General features: G+C 41.1%; 1 protein-coding gene across 2 annotated transcripts in view; it reads right to left on the reverse strand.

Moving 5' to 3' along the window:
• Positions 1 to 21,237, reverse strand: part of FAM3D (FAM3 metabolism regulating signaling molecule D) — a 44,444-nt gene that overhangs the window by 12,422 nt on the left and 10,785 nt on the right. Inside the window, exons 2-7 of one of the 2 annotated variants that reach the window (XM_089494251.1) lie at positions 17,300 to 17,434; positions 9,228 to 9,301; positions 5,311 to 5,421; positions 3,295 to 3,318; positions 2,499 to 2,622; positions 1,316 to 1,374 (exon numbers count right to left, since the gene is read on the reverse strand). In XM_089494251.1, coding sequence (XP_089350377.1) covers positions 1,316 to 1,374; positions 2,499 to 2,622; positions 3,295 to 3,318; positions 5,311 to 5,421; positions 9,228 to 9,240 — 331 coding nt within the window. In that variant the 5' untranslated portion in view covers positions 9,241 to 9,301; positions 17,300 to 17,434. The remainder of the gene's footprint in view (positions 1 to 1,315; positions 1,375 to 2,498; positions 2,623 to 3,294; positions 3,319 to 5,310; positions 5,422 to 9,227; positions 9,302 to 17,299; positions 17,435 to 21,237) is intronic. The other variant, XM_089494307.1, reaches the window with a different exon arrangement.

The raw sequence follows: 21,237 nt of genomic DNA on the forward strand, positions 1-21,237 counted from the left end.
AACCTTGATTTTGCCATTTTATATACAGTAAGAGGCACCATTTTATGTTACCAAAATGCCAGGGTCTCAGGAGGGCATCCACAATTAATATTTAGTAGGGGAATTTTATCAGCTCACTTTAAAGCAGATGAGAGAGCTCAGGCAGCACTAAGTGGGGACCAAGCCTGTGTACACAGAGAAACAGAACTATAGAGTGCAAGCTCCAAGTATAGTTTTACTTATGAATCAAGGGAATCACCATTCACACACCATTCATATTCACTCTCACACACAGTCAAGAACTAATAAAATGAAAAGTGGCAGCAAATAGCAATTTTGAGTGGGTGCAGAGGGCAGTGCTATACCAATTCCAGAAGTGGGGTTCCAATCAGAGGACACCGGGAAGCAGTGTTGCCAATTTCCGGGAAATTCCCCAGAAGCCAGGGAATTTAATTAATTTCTTTCCGGGAATTTTGACTAAATAATAATAATAAATATTGAGGAATTCCAGGGATTTTTGATTTTGGTAAAACATTCAGGGGAATATCTTCGAGGCTTGTTGGCAACACTGCTGGGAAGTCAAATGGCTCAGCAAGCTGCCTGGGGTTTGTGAAGTGGCCAGCAAACTGAGGAGTCAAGTGAGATACAGATAGAGAGTCTGTCTGACCTCAAGCGAGACCAAATTGGTGATGCCTTGTCAGGCATATTTATAGGGCAAAACCTGTCCCTTGGCAGGATTTGGGATTAAAGTAGAGTTTCCAAGGGAGAAGAATGGAAAGGGAAGTTGTGAATGGCTAGACAATCAGTGTAAATGTCCTTGGACAAAGGAGTGTCACACTCAGAGGGAAGCATTCTTGGATTTTTGTTCACTTGTAAACACAAGGTCTATCACCTACCATCACTCCTAACAGTGAAGGGATTATACAGATTCCAGTTTTGATTGGTCTGTCCTTTGCTATGTGATCTTCAGCTCCCACCATGCTGAGCCTCTTGGATCCCCAAATATGCTCACGGATCTCCTTATATTGCTTGGCTAGTTTCCCTCACTCCCTCTTGGTTACATGCCTCAAACCTCCCTTTTGATATCAGAAAAGAGGGAGAGGTACAGAGGGCTAGACCTTGGAGTAACAACTGTAAATAATAGGACTTGAGCATCCACAGATTTTGGTATCCATGGGGGATCCTGGAACCAAACCCCAGTAGAAACCAAGGACCTCAAGTAATTATGTAATGTGAAATGGGCCTTTATGTATTCAGTACAAGAGGAGGTGGTAAAGAAAGGAAAAGAGAACGTAATACTATGTGAAATGGAATTCCACTTCCTTGAAAAACTCACCATTGACAAGTGCAATGTTTAAACCTCGACCAATGTTATTTTTCACAGCGCTCATCAACCTAAAAAAAGTCGAATAGTCCAAAGAGAAGAATAGAGAGGAAGGGAGAAAGAGAAAATTCAGCAAGGATTGGTGCTGAGAATGTTACAGATACCATAAACAGTCATCCCACCTCTAAGTGAGGGTTATGCCATGTAAGGTAGCACTCAAAATAAGTACATAAATTAGATGTGGGAATAATTTAGTCCTCCAGATGGTGTTGGACAGCAGCTAGGCTGTAAAATTTTCCACACAGCAACATAGGACAGATCCTCCCAGCTGCCAGGCTAGCCCAAAATTGATTTAAAGCATGAAATGCAGGCCTGTAATAAGGCTTCCTCATGTCTTGTGCAGGGAGAGCCTCTTCTGTTAGTTCCGGGATCCCACAAGACTTCACATTTTGTGGGAAACAGACGGCTCATGTAATGTGCACCAAGACAGGGCAGCCATCTCAAGAGAAGAGGTTTACTCAGCAAGCCCCTGCCAAAGGGGAGGAACAGGAGAACCTGCACCAACCCAGCTACCTAGAGTACCCCACCTTCATCCACAGGTTTGCTTTCCACTGTTTTAGTTATCCATGGCCAGCTGCAGTCCAAAAATATTATGTGGTCCCCTACTATCCATGGTATATTGCAGCCCAAAAACATTACTGGTATAGGGTTTGGTACTAACCACACATTTAGACATGCTAAGGGGCCAGTATGCTGTAGGTACCCACTGTTGGTGGTTGGTCTGTTGTGGCTACTTGTGACCTCTTTTTCAGATACTGGACTTGAAGCATTCCATATCATCTTGATATTGTTGTGTGCCTTCAAGTCATTTCCCACTTATGGTGACCTTAAGATGAACCTATCATGGGGTTTTCTTTGCAAGATTTGTTCAGAGGAGGTTTATCATTGTCTTCCCCATCTTGACATAGGATCATATTTTAAATCCCCCCAATATGGCACATGCTTTACAAATCAGGATGCCTGGAAACCTTAAGTGCAACTCCCAGCATTCCTCACTATTGGATGTGTTGGATAGGGCTGCTGGGACTTGCAGTAAAACAGCATTCTGGAGGACTGCAAGATTCCTGCCCTGGCTCTATGCAAATACACATAAAACAGAGTCACACTTTTGGGTTTTTTTTTGTACAGAACTTACATTGTGTTCTCAAAGCACATTGAAGGTCCCACCACATTGGCTGCACCACTGATTAACTTGAAGGCAAAGGTGTGGCTGGGGCAATCTCTTTTATTGTTGCATTTATGTCGCAGGAATGACGCTTCTGACAAAAGAGACCAAAAATAATAACAGAACTCAACAAACCCTGCAGTAAAATACCATCCCCTCACAAGTATCAGTTCATGTTATGGATGGGCCTCATACACTGTGTCAAAAGCACAGGACTTTCAGGACTTGTTTCCAGGTTTTTGAAGAAGCCTGAGAAAAAAAGCTGATGTTTACTTCCTACTATTTCAGTTTCCCTCCCCCTTGCTATTTGTTTTGTAGTAGGTGAATTTGGTAAATTTGTTTTTGAAAGATAAAATGAATAATTTTAGCATTTCCCCCAATATTTTCAAACCTTTTTTCCATTCCTACAATATAGTGGGTGATTCTGAAATGAGAATCACCCACCCACTTCCAAAAATGGGATGGAGAAAACCATTTCATCTGGAAAGTTCAGCATTACTAAACTGCGTTTGGAAGTATTACTGTTTGAGACCATGTCTCCCAGAATGCCCAACTAGCATGGCCAGAATCCTGGAAGCCATCTCTCCCCAAAATAACATTACCAAGTTCTGCTATTTTTGTATAACCAGAAGCAAAGCTTTCATCCATTTACAATTTACTGATCAAGACAAGTGTATTTTGCACCATCAGGGCTATGTGTTGGACTGCTCCTCTTATTCCAGTCCAGTTTGCTACTATGTTATACATATGAAAGCAGGGTACTTACTTGTTGGCTTAAATCTGGCAGCACCTGACCAAGGGAGCAGGAAAACAAAAGCAACAGCATCATAAGAGGGCATAAATTTATAAAGGATAACAAGTGTGTGGTGCAGAACCTAAGAGTCTTTAGTGTCCTTGAGCTATCCCCAAACTTGGTACAATAACAATTCATAAAACCAATCTCCTTGGAATTTCTGGCTCTTTGACCTACTCTTATAACACCTATGCACAACCCAGTGTGTTCCAGATGTGTTGGTCTTCCCTTTGCTATCCAATACATACAAAAACTGCTGGGAGATTTTGTTTGGAGTTTTGAGATCCAGGGTCAATGATATGCTGATGTCACCCAACTCTACTTCTCCTTCCTGCAAAATTCCAAGGGGATAAGAACAACTAAAACAGGGGTGACAATCTTACAGCCCTCTAGTATTATTGGACTGCAGCTACCAGCATTCCTCACCACTGGCTATGCTACCCAGGGTTGCTGGGAGCTGGAGCACAATAGCATCCAGAAGGTCCGATAGATCCTACCGCTGAGTGAAAACAATATTTTCATTCATCCCAATGAAGATCATGGAGGAGAATTTCCCAGTGGGTCATGTCACTTTCTTAAGTGTGAAGCAACTTTTCTTAACAATGTGCTTTTAGTTGCTATTTATTTCTGAAATCCCAGTTTTAATACATTTCTTATTTGGGCCATGAAGGATGAGACATGGATTGGACCATTTTAAATAATGTTGTGCATAAAACAGAGTCTGTGTTCACTGAACCACCAGAAAGCAAAGGTATCACTATCTCACTGTCTCAGCCACCCATATGGACAATTCTGCCTTTTGGAATATTTTGGATTTTGGAATATTTTGGAATTCCAGATGAGGGAGACTCAACCTGTATTTTGTTGCTTGATTTATATTGAACTTTTCCTGCACAGCTGGGATTCAAGGCATCTTCCAAGATTAAAAATAGAAAGAAAAATAAAATAGACATTGTCCTGTCTAAGCCATCTTTTCATGCCAGAGTGGCCTGCAGGTCATATGTGGCTTTTGGGTCCCTGACAAGGGGTGTCTGAAGCCACCCAAAGCCTCCAAATCACCCACCTTTTGCCACAGCAAATAACAACAATCACAAACCAAGAAACAGGAGAGAACCTGAACTTTAAAAAGAACTTTAAAAGCTGAACTTTCAAGGAGCTGTCCAGAGTTCTGACTCCAAAGATGTTACATTTGGCATATTGGCAACTTCCTTTAAAGTTTGAACCAAGACCTGAGGTGGATTCACTAACCAATTGACATGGGAGTCACAAGCCACCCCTGAACTAGACTCTAGAAGAGTGGCTGAGACAAGTTGTATTATGTTTCAGGTCTATTAGGATAAAAGTAGCTTCGGTTACAATATAGCGACCCTAAGAAGTATCTGGTGGTAATGTGAAGTTGAAGCCTTTCATGGCTGGCATCCATAGTTTTTTGTGGGTTTTTCGGGCTATGTGGCCATGTTCTATAAGAGTTTATTCCTGATGTTTTGCCAGCATCTGTGGATGGCATCTTCCAGCCACAGATGCTGACGAAACATCAAGAATAAACTCTTACAGAACATGGCCACATGTCCCGAAAAACCCACAAAAAATCTGTTGGTTATCCTTTACATGATTCCCAAGCTTCCCATTTAGCTCTAGATTAGGAGTATGGGAAATCATGAGAAAGGCTTTCCCCCTCCAGGTGCTGCTTCATGTTTGAGTCTAGGGAAGCTCAAAAAGGCAAACACAAAGGAGGGGATAGGGAGAGAACAAAATCAACAATACAATATGATACATCATTATACAGAATCAAAGCATTTGTCCCAGTATAGTTATCTCTGGTTGGTAGCAAAGATGTTCCAGGGTTTCTGGCAGGATTCTTTCCTATATGAATATCCCAGGGTTTCCTAGTGGTCCCCCTTCCATGTGCTGCTTGGGCCCAACCCTGATTTCTTCTTAAACCAGGATGCTGGGTGGTATAGATACATTGAGAATAGTATGATAACTTACCTAACCAGCTCCTCAGGTTGATAGATTTCACAGATGTGTGGCTGAAATAGGCATTGGCAAAAAGCCAGGTGGTGACTAAGGTGAACAGCAAGACAATGATGCGTAGTATACCTGGACCAGGAGACAGAGATAGAATCAGATGCAGGGAAAGTGCAGGCAATAAGGAAATATTGTGCATAGCAAAGCAGGGAGGACCAAGCTGGGTGTTCTAGACAATAAAACTATAAAAGGGAGGGCCCAACCCCAGTTCTACAAATTTAGTGATGGCAGTACATTGCCGAAACTTTCAAGAAAGTGGCTTTATAACAGCTTAGACAACTTGTCTGTAGAGCTCATTACCATCTACTCTGATTGTAATGGTTTCTGGCAAAAAGGGGACTCTCTCAGTACCTCCTACCTGATCCTTTGAACCTGTGATACCAGAGATTGCACCTGGGGCATGCTGTTGCTGTTAGCTGGCCTTGCTAGCCAGCTATATTTTGTTATACAGTAAATCTTTACTGGTTTAATTTTCTTCATCTCTGTCTGGATGTTTTAATTTAATAATTAATAAAGAGTCACCCAACAACCAACACACCATATGTCCATTTTAAGTGACACCTTGAGGTCCAAGAATCAAACTCCAAGAGGGATCCTCTGAGTAAAAGAACAAGCTGAATTATGGGAGAATAAGAGTTGGAACTGCAGAACTAACTTGGATCCATTACAACTTACTGCTTCCTTTTTCAGTCAAGGTTTTTGTTGTTGTTGTTTTGCTCATACAAAGAGCAAAGATTGATGAAGTTAGTTTTTTGGTCCCCAACCACCAGAGTCTCTCAGCCAGCAACTTTGGGGATTAAAGTAAAAAAAAAACTCAACTTCCCTGAGTTCTGAGAAACAGAGATGCATATGGCACTTTAGTTTTAACGTCGAATGACACCATCGATCAATCTCAAATAGTCGTTCCAAAGTCATGAGCTGTAGGACCAGTTAGTTTCCATGCTGTGGGTGGGGTGCTTAGTGTTCACCCATGTGCAGCCACTGGACAAAATGAATGAGCAACCAGTGTGGTTCACAAAGCAGAGCTTGCCAGGATGTGTTTTTCCTTTCTTCTTCCCTCAGAGGCCTGAGTTAAAGGATGATTTACGAGGCAAACAAAAAGACACCTCTCCCTGTCTGGGTGCAAAACAATCTTTTGCTTATGGCATCATTCTTGTATAATCAGTGGCAGCCAAGACAGAGCTTGTGAAACAGTGGACATTTATATCCACTCCAACACCAAAATACAAAGGCTGCTGCAATGTGAAACATGATAGCAATGGCAGAACACACTGATTCCACAAGAGTGGAGGGAAAGAACTGCTCATTTGAGTCCAGCATAAGAAATCTTAGATTCCTAGAGTTTATATCTGTAAAGCAGTGGTTTTTGTTGTTGTTGTTCATAACTGATTTATGGGGATCCTATAGACGAAACATCTCCAAGACTCCCTCTTTTTCATTGTGCTGCTTAGGTCCTGTAAATTCATGCCTGTGAGTTCCTTAACAGATTCTATCCATCTGACCTGTGGTCTTCCTCTCTGCATCCCTCCACCTTTCCTACCATTATTGCCTTTTCCAGTGAGTCATTCTTTCTCATGATGTGACCAAAGTGCTACTGCCTCAACTTTATCATCTTGGCTTCCAGGGAGATTTCAGGTTTGACCTGTTCTATGACCCATTTGTTTGTCTTTTTGGTTGTCCATGGTATCTTTATTACTCTTCTCCAGCACCACTTCTCAAATGAGTTGATTTTCTTCCTATCTGTTTTCTTAACTGTCCTACTCTTGGATCCATACATAGTAATAGGAAAAACGTTGAATGATTCTAACTTTCGTGCTCAGTTGTATATCTTTACATTTTAGCATTTTTTCTAATTCTTTCATAGCTGCCTTCTGCATCCCAGTACTCAAGAAGACATCCACCCTCCCCTCACTTGACATAGTATATGAATAAAAAGATTTGTTTATTTAGTGTACGTATTTTCATTCACATATTCATGTATATTCATATTTTAACATTTTATAAGGAAATAACTTTGTTCAAATTATAACAGTTTTATTTAAGAAAGTTCAATTATTTAACTCAATGCATGTGTAAATTTTACACATTCAAAATTATGGGAAGAGAAGGAAGAGGAGGGATCAGAGCCTCCAAGTCTTGTGCCCCCTTTGAGCAACTCTCATCGCATGCTGAGGGTCCTGATCCACCGTTTGAGAATTACTGCTGCAAAAATATACTGTAATTGGAATGGTGTGGATAACACCTATTGAAATCACAGATACCTGAAATATTAAGGCCCTAATACAATTTCTAGTCCCACTAAATCAGTTTCTGAATGGTAAATCAAGACTTGTGACAATCTCATTGACTGAGTGTGCCTACTCTAGATTGGACTAGTAACTGGAACTACTGTACATAAAGAGCCAGTGTGGTGTAGTGGTTTTAGCATTGGCCCACAACTCTGGAGACCAGGGTTTGAATCCCTGCTCAGCTATGGAAACCCACTGGATGACCATAGGGAAGTTGCACTCTCTCACCCTCAGAGAAAGGGAAAGGCAACCCTCCCTAAACAAATTTTGCCAAGAAATTCCTGTGATATGGTCAATTTTGAGTCACCATAAGTCAGAAATGACTTGAAGGCACACAACAAGAAAGGCCTATATGAAGAAGATTTTCAGCAGCATAAGATTTCAAAAAGTCTGAATTGCTTTACAGATGTAGCAGAGGAAGGGGGCAATGAAGACACCTACCCCAAAAAGAATTGTACCCCACAAATGTAAATTTCCTTTCAATTTCTAGTATTACAGTGTGAAAGACAATAAAAGAATCATTCACTCTTAGGACTCATGTATTTGCTCTGTTTTGTTATTGCAGTGATAGAAATTTGAAGGTCAATTTCATTTGGTGGGAAGAATTTTTATTTGGGAGGAGCAATGCTCTCATTTTTCCCTCCCTTGTTTCAGACTCTGAGTTGCAAGATAATTTTTTTTTTGCCAAATATTACAAAAAGCAGAATAAACTGCAAAATAAAGACACCAGGTACCATTTATGTAACCAATTTTCTTCATGTGTAGAGATTGCTGAATCCATTCTTACTTGTCTAGTTTGTTTTCTGTGAGAAAACCTTATCATTATGCTTTAAACAAAGAGTGCAGCCCACCAGGACACATTGGATGGGGGATTCTGGGAGCTGCAGACCACAACAGTGCAAGGTTTGTGTAAGCATTCAATATTGGCTATGCTCATCAGGGCTGGTGAGAGTTGCACCCCGGAAACATGTGGAAGGCCAGAGATTTTTCACCCTTCCTCTGAATTGGTCACTGTGGAGTTCCTTGCACCTTGGGTACACAAAGGGCACCTGGAGGGGTTGGGAAGCATAAAACCCTGGCAGCCTCTCCTAGCTTATGTGTTATTCCTCACTGACAATGTTTGGCTCTCTTGACCTCACTCTGATGTTATAGTTTTTCGTGGTTGCTCAGACAGCCTCAGGGCTAGCTTTAGACAGCTTTGTAAGGTTGTCCTATGGACAGTGATATCTTTTTTCTGCCCTCCAGTTAGTTAATACCCTTTCTGTTCTGCTGAGCCCTGTAACATCCAACCTGGGAAAGTGAGAAACTGATGAGAACGCAGTTTTTTGTGGGTTTTTCAGGATATGTGATTGTGTTCTGGAAGAGTTTATTCTTGATGGTTCACTTGAATCTGCAGCTGGCATCTTCAAAGAATAGTGGCATGGAGGTGTATGGGGTATATATACTGTGTGACCCTTGGTTGGTGGGAAAGCCAAAAACGACCACATAGCCTGAAAAACCCACAAAAAACTATGTATACTGGCCATGAAAGCCTTCGACTTCACACTGATGAGAACGCTTTGCATCAAGCAATGTGATATCTTTCCTTACCTGACACTCTCATCTTTGGATCCAATGTAATGAGATGTTTGCAGCTAAGATGTTAAAGCAAGAAAGCCAAAGACCTAGATTTAAAGAAAGAGATAAAAAAGATAGTCCAAGAGTTAAATTCTATAAATAGTGAAATGTTGGAAGTATTTCGTACTTCAACTTTGCAAAAATAAGAAAAAAAGCAAAAGGCTGAGGAACTGACTGGTCCAAGATTGCCCTGCAACCTTCATGGCTCAGCAAGTTTATGAATCTAGGTCTCCACAGTCCTAGCTCAACACAGTCTGAGCATGACTACTGCACTGTACTGTACTCCTATTTTCTTCAATAATACATTTGCAGGTTTCTGAGAAACATCTGAATGAAAACAGGCCAAACAGAAATCTTTGGATGCTGGTAGCGCCAATGTCAGTGGAGCAGTGACTATGTTGTAGGTTTTGCCTGGACTACTCATAAGGCTGGATAGCTCATTTAAAGTCTGGACTGAAACTTGGAACTGATTTATTGTTCTGCTAACCTAACATACACTCAATTGTCCCAGTGTGCCAAGGACAGTTCTGATGAATCCTCTGTCATCCCGTTTTTTTCAGCTGCTTTAAAAATGTCCCACTTTCTCCTCTTCATGCTTTCTTTCCTCTTCCTCAGCCAACTTCAGTTGCTGCGAACTGAATTCAAAGTGCAACAGGAGTTTGCAACTTAGTTAATTTGGAGGAGAAGGAAGAGCAGGATCTTGCCTTTCCCAGGAGGTTCAGGCAAAAGCAAACTGCTGCAGGCTCTCCTAGCTTATGTGTTCTTCCCCATTAATGCTTTCTTGGTTTTCTTCTTTGAAATGTCGGAGAGGATGAAATAACTACATTGAAAATGAGTCTACCTGTCCTTAAGACAAAACCCACTTAAATCTTGTAATGCCTTGGCAGTTCATAAGAATTTTTTTTCTTTTTCTTTGCAAGTACATTAGGTAAATATGCTGGATTTTTCCAAAGACTTCGCTAGTTCAGCATCAGATTTCCCACACTGGCTTGCTAGCTCTGTAATCCTCTCCAACTCAGAGGTACATAACTGCCCCTTCTACTGTAAAAGAACAAACATAAATACTATTATAGTTTTTTGTGGGTTTTTCGGGCTATGTGGCCATGTTCTAGAAGAGTTTCTTCCTGACGTTTCGCCAGCATCTGTGGCTGGCATCTTCAGAGAATCAGCTTGAGTTTGCATGCTGATAGGCAAAGAACTTGGAAATCTCCAGTTCAAAAAACTCACTTCTGTCAACATCTGTGGGGCTGGCCACTGGTCTACCAACTTTAGCACTGCCACCACCATAACCTCTCATCTCTCATGTTGCAAAAAAGAAAATGACAATGGACCCTCCACATTTGCTGGGGTTAGGGGCACAGGACCACTGTGCAAGTGTGAAAACTGCAAATAAAAAAACCCCACTGGTTTCTTTCCCCCCCAAGAGAACACATCTCTAGGAATCTCTAAGTCCTCCAGTGTGATTTTTGGCAGAGGTTGACCATAGTGTCTCACAGGAGGATTTAGAGAATCCCAAAAGAATATATTAATCAAATCTGCAAAAGTCAAATCCACAAATGTGGAGTGACAACTGTACATCAAGACTGAAGGGGAAAATGGGTCCATGAGGGGGCAAAATCCATAGTTGGGCTGTATTCACTAAGTCCAACTGAAACATCACAAAAATAATGCAAACATTGGAGTGTATGGATATTGTTAATTAAAATATTCATATCCCATCATATATGGTAAAATCTCTGGGCAGTTTACAAGAAAACCAGGTTTAAATAATTAAAAATTCCAGGCTGGGGAAAAGCCAGGATATAAAGGAATGAAATAATAATGATAATCATAATAAAGTCTAAAACAATAAAATAACTTAAATAGTCTAAAACAGCACAAACATTTAAATCATTTAAAAATCAAATCATTTAAAAAGTTTAAACAGTCTAAAACCATGCATATTTGGAACATGTGTATGTATAACATATATAACAGTCTGTCATTTAATAGAAGGGAATGATCCAGGAGCTCAGGATGACTGGTTTACTTATGCTAGGGCTCAGGAGCATAAAAGGGGGCCTTATATCAGATAGGACCACAGGCTTTGGCTGCATCCACACTGCAAAAATAATCCAGTTTGACACCACTTCAACTGCCATGGCTCAATAGCATGGAATTCTGGGAACTGTGGTTTGTTGTGGCAAAGGAGCTCGTTAAAGTGGTGTCAAAGAACTGGATTATTTCTGCAATGAAGATGCATTAACCAAAAGGCCTGTTCCCCTTCCCCTCTGTCCTGGCAGCATCCTGTTTGGATGACATACTGTATGGCCCAAACCCTGGTTCTGATGCTAGTTAGCTGCTAGTCAGCAGTTAAGGCAAACAACAATGATACACTAGTGTTCTCTGGCAAAAAATGTTAAATGCCTCTCCCTGAACTGCAAATCCTAGGGTTCCATTGAATGTTTTCATGGCAGCTAATGCAGAACCATAGTGCTATAACTGTGAAGTGTACAAGAGTCGTAGAATCTCAGGCAGACAGCCAACATAGTATGGTGGTTTGAGCATCAGACTATAACTCTGGAGACCAGGGTTCAAATCCTGGGTCAACCATGGAAACCCACTGGGTAACCTTGAGCAAGTCACACTCTCTCAACCTCAGAGGATGGCAATGACCCCACCACCCCCTGAAGAAACTTGCCAAGAAACCTCCATGGTACATTCACCTCAGGGTCGCCATAAGTCAGAATTGACTTGAAAACACACAACAAAGGATCTCAGGCAGAAGGTCTTTCATGTTAACTTGTCAGGGGTTTTTATCCTTCAGCCCTTAAATGCTGTTAAAGTGTGGATCCCTTCATTCCCAGCATAGTTGATAGTCAGGGATGATGGTAGCTGTAGTCATTTCTAGGGGATCCAGGGTCAGGAACCACTGTGCTACCTTAGGTGGACTCTGGGACCTTTGCATGCAAAGCAGGTGCTCAGACACTGGGTTGTGATTCCCCCTGCCACCCATGTAGTCTAGAGCAGTAGCAGCTGGTGGTTTCTATGTCAATGGGCTGCTGAATCCACCCCAAGTTTTAGTTTGAACTTTAACTGCTGATCATAAAAACTGCTGATCATAAATGAGGTGTCAGGTTTAACACCTGGATAACTACTTTAAATTTTGGAATAAAACCTGGAGTCACAGAGATATAATTCCCACCAGAACAGGCATTTCTCTGAGAGATATGTAAATGTCTCATAGACTTTTCAATCTGATTTCTTGCATGTTTAAAGAAAGAACTAGACCTTGATGCCTTTAAGAAGACAGAATGGATCTTAAAAAGGAAAATCCATTGGCTTAGTATTATATACTTCCTTGTCCCCTGTCAAACAGCTCTCTCCATCAAACCCCATGAATAAACAAAGTGATGAAAGAGGATGTTAAGTGACTCCTTTGTGAACTGCCTTATTCTCATGCCACTCTTGGGTTTGGCATTGCCTCTCTCCATTCTTTGCTTCCTGCTTAAACAATTTGTGACAGCCAAAGGCCAGGGATCAGAGCCAAACTAAACACACAGATTGATATGGGAGGCTTGCACTTGGTCTCCTCCCCCTCCTTGAAAAGGAAAACATAGGTACAATAGGCTGTGAGTTTGGTTCAAGCAATGGTGCAGGCAGAAGGATGCATGCGCCTGTTCACTTGGGCTGGTTTTCTGGTCATGGTCCCTCCTCTTAACTGTTTACCCATTTAGGGAAACCATCAAAGATCAGATGGGGGGAAGTGGGTATTGTGTGCAGTTTTGTTCTCCCAGCACTCAGAGGACTGAGTCCTGCCACCTTTCCACTTAAACAAAGGGGGCAGACAAGGTACACTTCTCTTAGGGTTGCCATTTCAGGATCGTCCCCATCCCTGAGGTTTCTGAGCCAAAACTGGGTGGAGACCTAGGGACAGACCCTGGTGATGGCATCAGGCATTAAGTACTAAACCACAATCACTCACAGCCTGTCATTCAAACACACACATACAGATATTCCTGTTCAAAAATCAAGAAATCTTAGGAATCATTCCGATGTCATTTTTTTTAGCAGAACAATGCAAATGACTTCATTTACACATTCCGGCATTTACATTATGGATCCAGATTTATGTGCATCTCTGGGAGTTCGGTTGCTCACACATGCCAGCACTCAAATAAACATGGAGCCGATGATGCGAATGTATTCAAAATACATTCAAGACATGTAGAGTTTAATCCTGAATTATCCCAGGTCTATTTTCATCAGTTATTCACACTGCCGACATTATGAATCTTTTTTTAAAACTTGGGGGAAAATATGGGGGTGATTATCCCAGGTTTTTTGGCAGCCCTCCTCCCCCCAAACTTAATCGGGTGCATTTGGGATGCATGTGAACAACAGAGATAAATTCTGGATTCATCCTGGATTATTTTCATCATCTGAACTGAGCCTAAATTAAAGGGTCTGTTCTCAGTTGAGGGTGAAATGGGGGAACTGTTTTTCTTTGTCACCTACTAAGAGAGAAAGGAACATTTAATCTAGCCTACTTGAATGTAACATGCTCTCTTGCCCATGAGATGGAAATCACCAAGTTCTACCTGCTGCCACTATCATAAATTCACCCCACGTGACCCAGTAATTTAGGGCATATCTACATGGGCCAAATGAAGTACTTTCCCCTCACCCGCACAGTGACCTGTCTTTATGGTGCAGAGTCAAATCCCCTATTCAAATGTGGAAAGGCTTCACAATGTGAAATCAGTTCCATAATGAATCTGGCCCATCCCTCCCTTAAACCACTTTAAAATAACTCTGGATTTTGTAGGAAAAACCCGTAGCACTCCACAATGATGTTGAGTGGCTGTCTATAAATGTGTCCCTGCTGTATCACCTGGTGCCACTGCTGGTGATGTGAATTACTCCCTCTGAGACCTCAATGAAGTGCCCACTGCCCAGCATCCCCGACAGATGGCCATCCAGCCTCTGCTTAAAGACCTCCAAGGAGGGAGACTCCACTACACTCCGAGGGAGTTTGTTCCACTGTCGAACAGTGTCAGGAAGTTCCTCCTAATGTTGAGGTGGAATCTCTTTTCCTGGAGTGTGCATCCATTGTTCTGGGTCCTGTTCTCTGGAGCAGCAGAAAACAAGCTTGCTCCCTCCTCAATATGACATCCCTTCAAATATTTAAACAGGGCTATCATATCACCTCTTAACCTTCTTTTCTCCAGGCTAAACATCCCCAGCTCCCTAAGTCGTTCCTCATAGGACATGGTTTCCAGACCCTTCACCATTTTAGTTGCCCTCCTTTGGACACGCTCCAGTTTCTCAATGTCCTTTTTGAACTGTGGTGCCCAGAACTGGACACAGTATTCCAGGTGGGGCCTGACCAAAGCAGAATATAGTGGCACTATTACTTCTCTTGATCTAGACACTATACTTTTATTGATGTAGCCTAAAATACCCTAAAATTCTAAATACCTCACCAAACTACACATCTCAGGAGTCCATAGGATGGAAGCATGGCAGTTAAATGGCCATCAAATTGCCATATGTGAACTTTTCCAAATATTGTTGGACTGCAGTTCCCAGTATTGGCCAATACTGGCATGGGTTGCTGGGAGTTGCACTCCAACAAGATCAGGAGGACTCTATGATAACTGTCTTAAATGCTATTTCATCTAGTTACACTCTCAGTTTAGAAGCACAGCAAACCCCTCAACTCAGGAAGAAGGCTGATTGGGGGGGGGGGGGGATCTTTATAGAGAATTTATAGTTTTGAATGAATGTATTTTATAATTAAGTGGATGGTTTTCTGATGGCAATCATACCAGTATTTGGAACATGTCTGTCTTGGAGGAACAGTTATCCCTCAGGATACATTTTGAAAGTACAGTACAGACAAGTAAGCATGTACAAGTAAATCACTATTAATCTTGTTCCAAATATGTTCATCCAGAAATAAAATTAATTGGTTGTATCTCTAAGGGGTAAACCAATGCAACTAAACAGAGATGAATGTCTGGCTTTTTGTAGAATAGGAAAATAAATGTTTGCTTGAAAATTATTATGGCTGTTGTGCCCAGAATGGAAATGAAAAAACATCTTTGGTTTCCAACTTCAGAAATAAGTGCCAATTAATAGGAATTAATAGGAAAATGAAATTGTGCTCAGGGGCTCCCTTGTTTGTTGGAATAAGCACTGATAACAAGGTAGATTCTCTCCAATTAGTTCCCATTAAGCAAGAGAAACAACACAGTATTTTTTAATGGCTTGAAGAAGACAGTGTAAGAAAGATGGCATTTCATGGAGCAGCAGCCTTTGCTTTTTTTCTCCCCTTCTGTTTGTTGTCTTTGTCCAAATTAATTCAGAGCTTTTGTATCCCAGGAGTTTCTAAAACATTTAAAAGTTTTTAAAAGTACATGTGTGTTGCAGGCGGGGGGGGGGGGGGGGAGATATTATAAAAGGTAACACAGAAAGCTACCTTATATTGACCTCTCTCATTCTCTCTCTTTCTTTGTATTGCCTCCGTTGTTTCCTACTTATGGTGGTCCTAAGGCGAGCTTATCATAGGGTTTTTCATGGCAAGTTTCTTCAGAGGGATTTGCCTTTACCATCCTCTGAGTCTGAGAGAGGATGGCTTGCACAGGGTCACACAATGGATTTACATGGCTGTGCCAGGATTCAAACCCTAGTCTCCAGAGTCATAATCCAGCACTCAAACCACAAAATAAAATGTTATGTTTATACATTTTATTGATGGTGTTGTAAAGTTTTAATCTGTATGGCTTTTTAAAAAATAAGTTGCAAGCTTGTTATTCATATGGTTTACCTGCTCATCTTGGCTTCTGCGTAAAATCAGCCCCCCACCTTCAGTGGCTCTTTACAACCATTTTAGGGACTGAGGAGATTATCACACAAGGGCTATTTACACTTTAATAGCACTATTCTAACGTTATTTAGCAAGAATGATACAATGATGAAATTGCAATTCTCACTCTCACATGGTGTCACAATAACGGGGCATTAACCATTTGCGAATGGTAAAATAGTGCTTTCACATTCCACACGTTAAAAGAAGGGGTTGTGATCAGAGAGAAAAAAAACGGGTAATTTCTCTAAGAAACTCTCCTGTGCTCACAAGTATGAGATAGGAAGTGATTCTGTCGAATAACACACTGGGGGATTCAATTTATATCAGGAAGGTTTAATGACAGATTCTCAATGGTGCTACTGAAACATGATTGCCTTTCACATGTTCACACTTTTTTATAGTTAATGAGAAGTTGCACTAGTATGACTCTTTGATGACGGAACAAGTACAGTATGTGCACAACGTCATATGAAAATCTTCCTGCAATCGTGCAAACATGATGAGAGCATAGGGCTTTCCTCCCAGTTCTTATCCCCATGTGATAATCTTCCGAACTTGTCACCCTACTCCCATACCCACATATTGTGTATCTGGGTTACAATTCATACTCCCGTATTCCCTGCCACCTATTTGTATGACTGTTTGTCCATAGAGGCTGCACTCCATGTATCCAATGGAGCTGGATTCCTACCTCTGCCTAGGACTTATTCACAATACAGAGGTAGATACATTGTACCTTAACTGCCATGGTTAAATCCCATGGAATCCTGGGGTTTGTAGTTTGGGGGAAAACTAGAGCTCTCTGGCTGACAATTCTCAATTCCCTTCCTTAGATGGTAAAGGGTTTTATAGGATGAATCATAGCAGTTAAAGTGGAATCACTGTGCTATAACTGTATAGTGTGAATGAGCCCTCAGTGGCTCTAGGCTGGCTCTGCAGAGGTGGTGAGAAATAGAGTATAGATTAGCTTGGTGGTTGCTCTTGTTATTGTTGTTTTATTTACTCATATCCCGTCTTTCTCTCAATATAGGGACTCAAGGCAGTGCACAGCAAATTTAAAAGAATACCATTTAAAAACAGTACAAAAGCATTAAACTGTATAAATATAAAATTAAAAAAACAATTAAAAAATTTAAAAGGTTAAAACAGTTACCCATTGAAATGTAAAATGTGTTAAAAACTCTATACAAACCTTGTTCCCTGGAGAACCCTGGCTTTTGTGTATGGCTGGCTCTGCAGTAGAGGTCTTCCCTAGCTTTCCTATCTCTCAAATCATGTAACTGGCAAAAGAACCTGGAAGAGTTTCTTGCTGGGAGATTTCTAGGACCTGTAGATGAAAAAAGTAATTTTTCCGAGATCTGTTGTGTCAGTATCAGGGACCTAAACCTGGAACTGAACAAATTCAAAGGTCTCTCTCTCTCTTCTGCTTCCACCTCCACTCCGCTCTGAATTTCATTTCAATTCTTTTCTTACCCTAATTTACAATTTCTCCATATCTGGAATGCAAATAACTTCAAATATGTATTTTAAATGGACATGGGAAGAAACTGAAATAGCCAGATTTTTTTGGTCCAGGTCAGGTAAGGCTCTGAATGTTTTACACCATGATGATGATGATAAGGATTAATACTAATTATTTATATCCCACCTTTTTTCTAAATTGGGACTCTGTTGGGACTTAAGTCTTAAATCCGTGTGCATTTAATCATGTTAGTGCTGAGTTAGGGTTGTCACTCTCTGCTTCCCGAAAGGCTTCTTGTCTTTAACACCTGTATGATTCGCAGGTAAAACATGTTCCTCTCCATAAAGAGAACTACTGTACCTATATATTTGTCTGGTGCCAATGGTTCAGGATTTTGTTTCTGTTTGTTTTCGAAGAATTTGCCCACATTTGTTTCCCTCCACCCACAATAGGGGTCAAAAGAAATTGGGATTCCAGGAGGGTAGAAATCATAATCCTTGGAAAGCAAAACCAGCAGATTTTCCCCATCCCTGCAACTGGGTGATGGCCCTCCTTCAGTAACATTTTTTATTTCCTTTTCTCTTCTAGTACTTCTGTTCCTTGGACAGCTGATAACAATATGTTAAGAACACAGCGCTGTGAGTTGCTCCACAGGATATCCGGGTGCGTTGTGACGATTATTGTAGATAAAGGTTACTACTGGACATAAATAGGTAATCAAGGAAGTGAGGACAAAGTTCAGTGGAGATTTGCTATCAGATCTTCTTACCTAAATAAAGATGCCGGAAGAGAGAAATTTTAATAATATAGGTTGAGACTGAAAAGGAGGAATAGGCAATGTGGTGCTGATCAGATATTTTGGGCTACAATTCCCATAAATTCCAGTCAATGGTTAAGGATTCTGGACATTGTAGTCTAAAACATCTGAAAACAGCTTCCTTGTTCCTGCCCTATGTGCCACATGGGGCCTTTGTATTTGTGTGTGCATCTGTGTTGTGTGCCTTCAAGTCTTTTTTAACATAAGGCAACCCTATCATGGGGTTTTCTTGGCAAGATTTCTTCAGAGGAGGTTTACCATTGCCTTCCCCTGAGGCTGAGAGCATGTGACTTGCCCAAGGTCACCCAGTGGGTTGCATGGCTGATCTCGGATTCGAACTCTGGCCAACACTCAAACCACTATGCCACGCTGGCTCTCCTTTGTGATTTTTTTTTGTATGTGCTATGTAGCCCTGCTGCTATTACTTTATTTGGTTGTGTGAATTTTAAACCATATATTTATATGCCCAAACAAAGCATTTGGGAAGCAGGGCACCTTCTTCTCTGAAACCTTGAAACATGATTAAGCTTATACGAACATGATTACACATTAAAACCAGGGATCCATTCCCTGTACACCTCACTTTAGGAGCCTTTCATACTATACTATACAATTATAGTGCTATGACTCCACTTCAATTCCTATGTTTCCATCCTATGGAATTGTGGAATTTGAAGTTTAACAAGGGATACTTAGAAATGAATTCTCTGCCAAAGAACATTAGTGTCTGATGAGATTACATATCCCAGCATTCTGCAGAATGCAGCAAGGAAATTGAATTGAAGTGGCATAACTTTGTAGTAATAAAAGGCAGTGTAACCATGGTAGTGATGGGTGATGTTCTTGGTACAATCCCTGGTGGTTAAAATTGACTCCTGGACACACTAAAGTTACCAATCCCTGCTTCCATGATCTCAGCCATCCTGACAACAGATTTTTTTAAAAATAATTTTCATTCTCTTGGGGAGTAGGACCCAAGTGGGAGAACAAGTACCTAGGAAGCACCTTAAGCATCTAAGGAAGCACCTAAGATGATTTGACCAGCTTTGTTTGTTGTTGTTAACTTCCCTCAAGTTGACCCCAACTCATGGAAACCCCATGGATGAGACATCTCCAAGACCCTCTGTCCTCCACTGTCTGCTCAGGTCCTGCAGGCTCAGGTCTGTGTCCTCCCTGACTGAGTCTATCCATCTGACATGCTATCTTCCTCTCTTTCTACTACCCTCTACTTTGCCTAGCATTATTTTCTTTCTAATGTCCCCTGTGATCTCATGATGTGGCTGAAGTATGACAGCCTCAATCTGATCATCTTGGCTTCCAGGGAGATTTTCACCTTGATCTGTTCAAGGACTCATTTGTTTGTCTTTTTGGCTCTACATGGTAGTCTCAGCACAAAAGAGTTGATTTTCTTCTTATTTGCTTTGTTTTCACTGTCCATCTCTCGCATCCATCCATAGTGATGGGGAACACAGTGGCTTGGACAATTCTCACTTTTGTGCTTAGTATAAATATCATTACTTTTTAAGACCTTATCTAGTTTTTTAATAGCTGCCCTTCCCATTCCTTCCCTTCCCTTCCCATTCGTCTTCTTATTTCTTGGCTGCAGTTGCTATTCTGATCAATGTTTGATCCAAGGTATGTGAACTAGCTTGAGTTTTTTCCATGGCCATTATTTTTGTTTTCTTTACATTCAGCATTAAGCCTGCCATTAAATTTTCTTCCTTGCCCTTCCTCAGTAATTGTTCCAGGCCCGTGTTTTTTTCTGCTAGTAATATGGTGTCGTCCACATATTCAGCTGGATGTGCCCAGCTAGCCCAGTATCATGGCATTATTAACTACAGTCACCCCTCTGTTTTCGCGGGGGATCCATTCCGGACCCCCCCCCCCCCATGGAAACTCGCATATATTGAAGCCCCATTGGCTTGAATGGCTGCGTGTGGTCTTGTGCGCATGCCATTTTAACCAATGGGGCTCACCCCCTCCACAAAACAGTCCTGTTATCCCCCATAAAGTTATATTTGCGATGTAATTATACCTTTTGTTATTGAAAAAGTGAATTCATAATGGTTATAAACAAGTATTTGTTCTTTTCCAAGAGAAAATGTAGTTTCCTAATGTGAACAGCTGCCTTGTAAAAACCAAGGAGCCAAACATACATTTATCAATCCTGTTTTTTTCCTCCTACGGTCTTGTCGGTCCACTGTTCCTATCTGGATATGTAACTTGGGTCATGAATTTGGATGCTGAATATTTTCTTCAGACTGATGAATGTGAAAGGGTACCAGAAAGGCTCCACTGGGATCAGTAAGAAAAGGTTCTCTAAATCTCTTAGATTTCACTCACTAGCCACCAACCTCCTATTAAAATAGGAAGAAAACCTGACCTGATTTAAAACCAGTGGAACAGTTCTTCTAGCTTAACCCATTTTTTTTTATTTTGACATGATGAATCCTGGTTGGGATCAGAAAAAACTCCTAAGCACCGCAGAATAAATTGTCAGTTTGACCCATGGTATTCTGATATTCCGGAAAGAAAAACATCCAGGCAAATCAAGCAAACACCCTTTTCATCCCCAAGAAAAAACATCATTTGCTTCATAAAGCTACAGCTTTCTCTGCAACAATGGGAACCGTTTAGTTATATTTCTAGACACAAAGGAGCCAATTATATTACTGTTGTGTACTTTCAAGTCATTTCCGACTTTTGGGGACCCTAAAGCTATCATGGGATTTTCTCTGCAAAATTTATTCTGAGCAGGTTTGCTGCTGCTTTCTTCTGGGGCCGAGAGAGTGTGACTTGTCCAAGGTCATCCAGTGGTTTTCCATGATCAAGTAGAGATTCTAACTCTGGT

Source organism: Sceloporus occidentalis, unplaced genomic scaffold, assembly GCF_023333645.1.
Source record: "Sceloporus occidentalis isolate IW3139 unplaced genomic scaffold, rSceOcc1.0.p SCAF_1, whole genome shotgun sequence".
Lineage (NCBI taxonomy): Eukaryota > Metazoa > Chordata > Lepidosauria > Squamata > Phrynosomatidae > Sceloporus > Sceloporus occidentalis.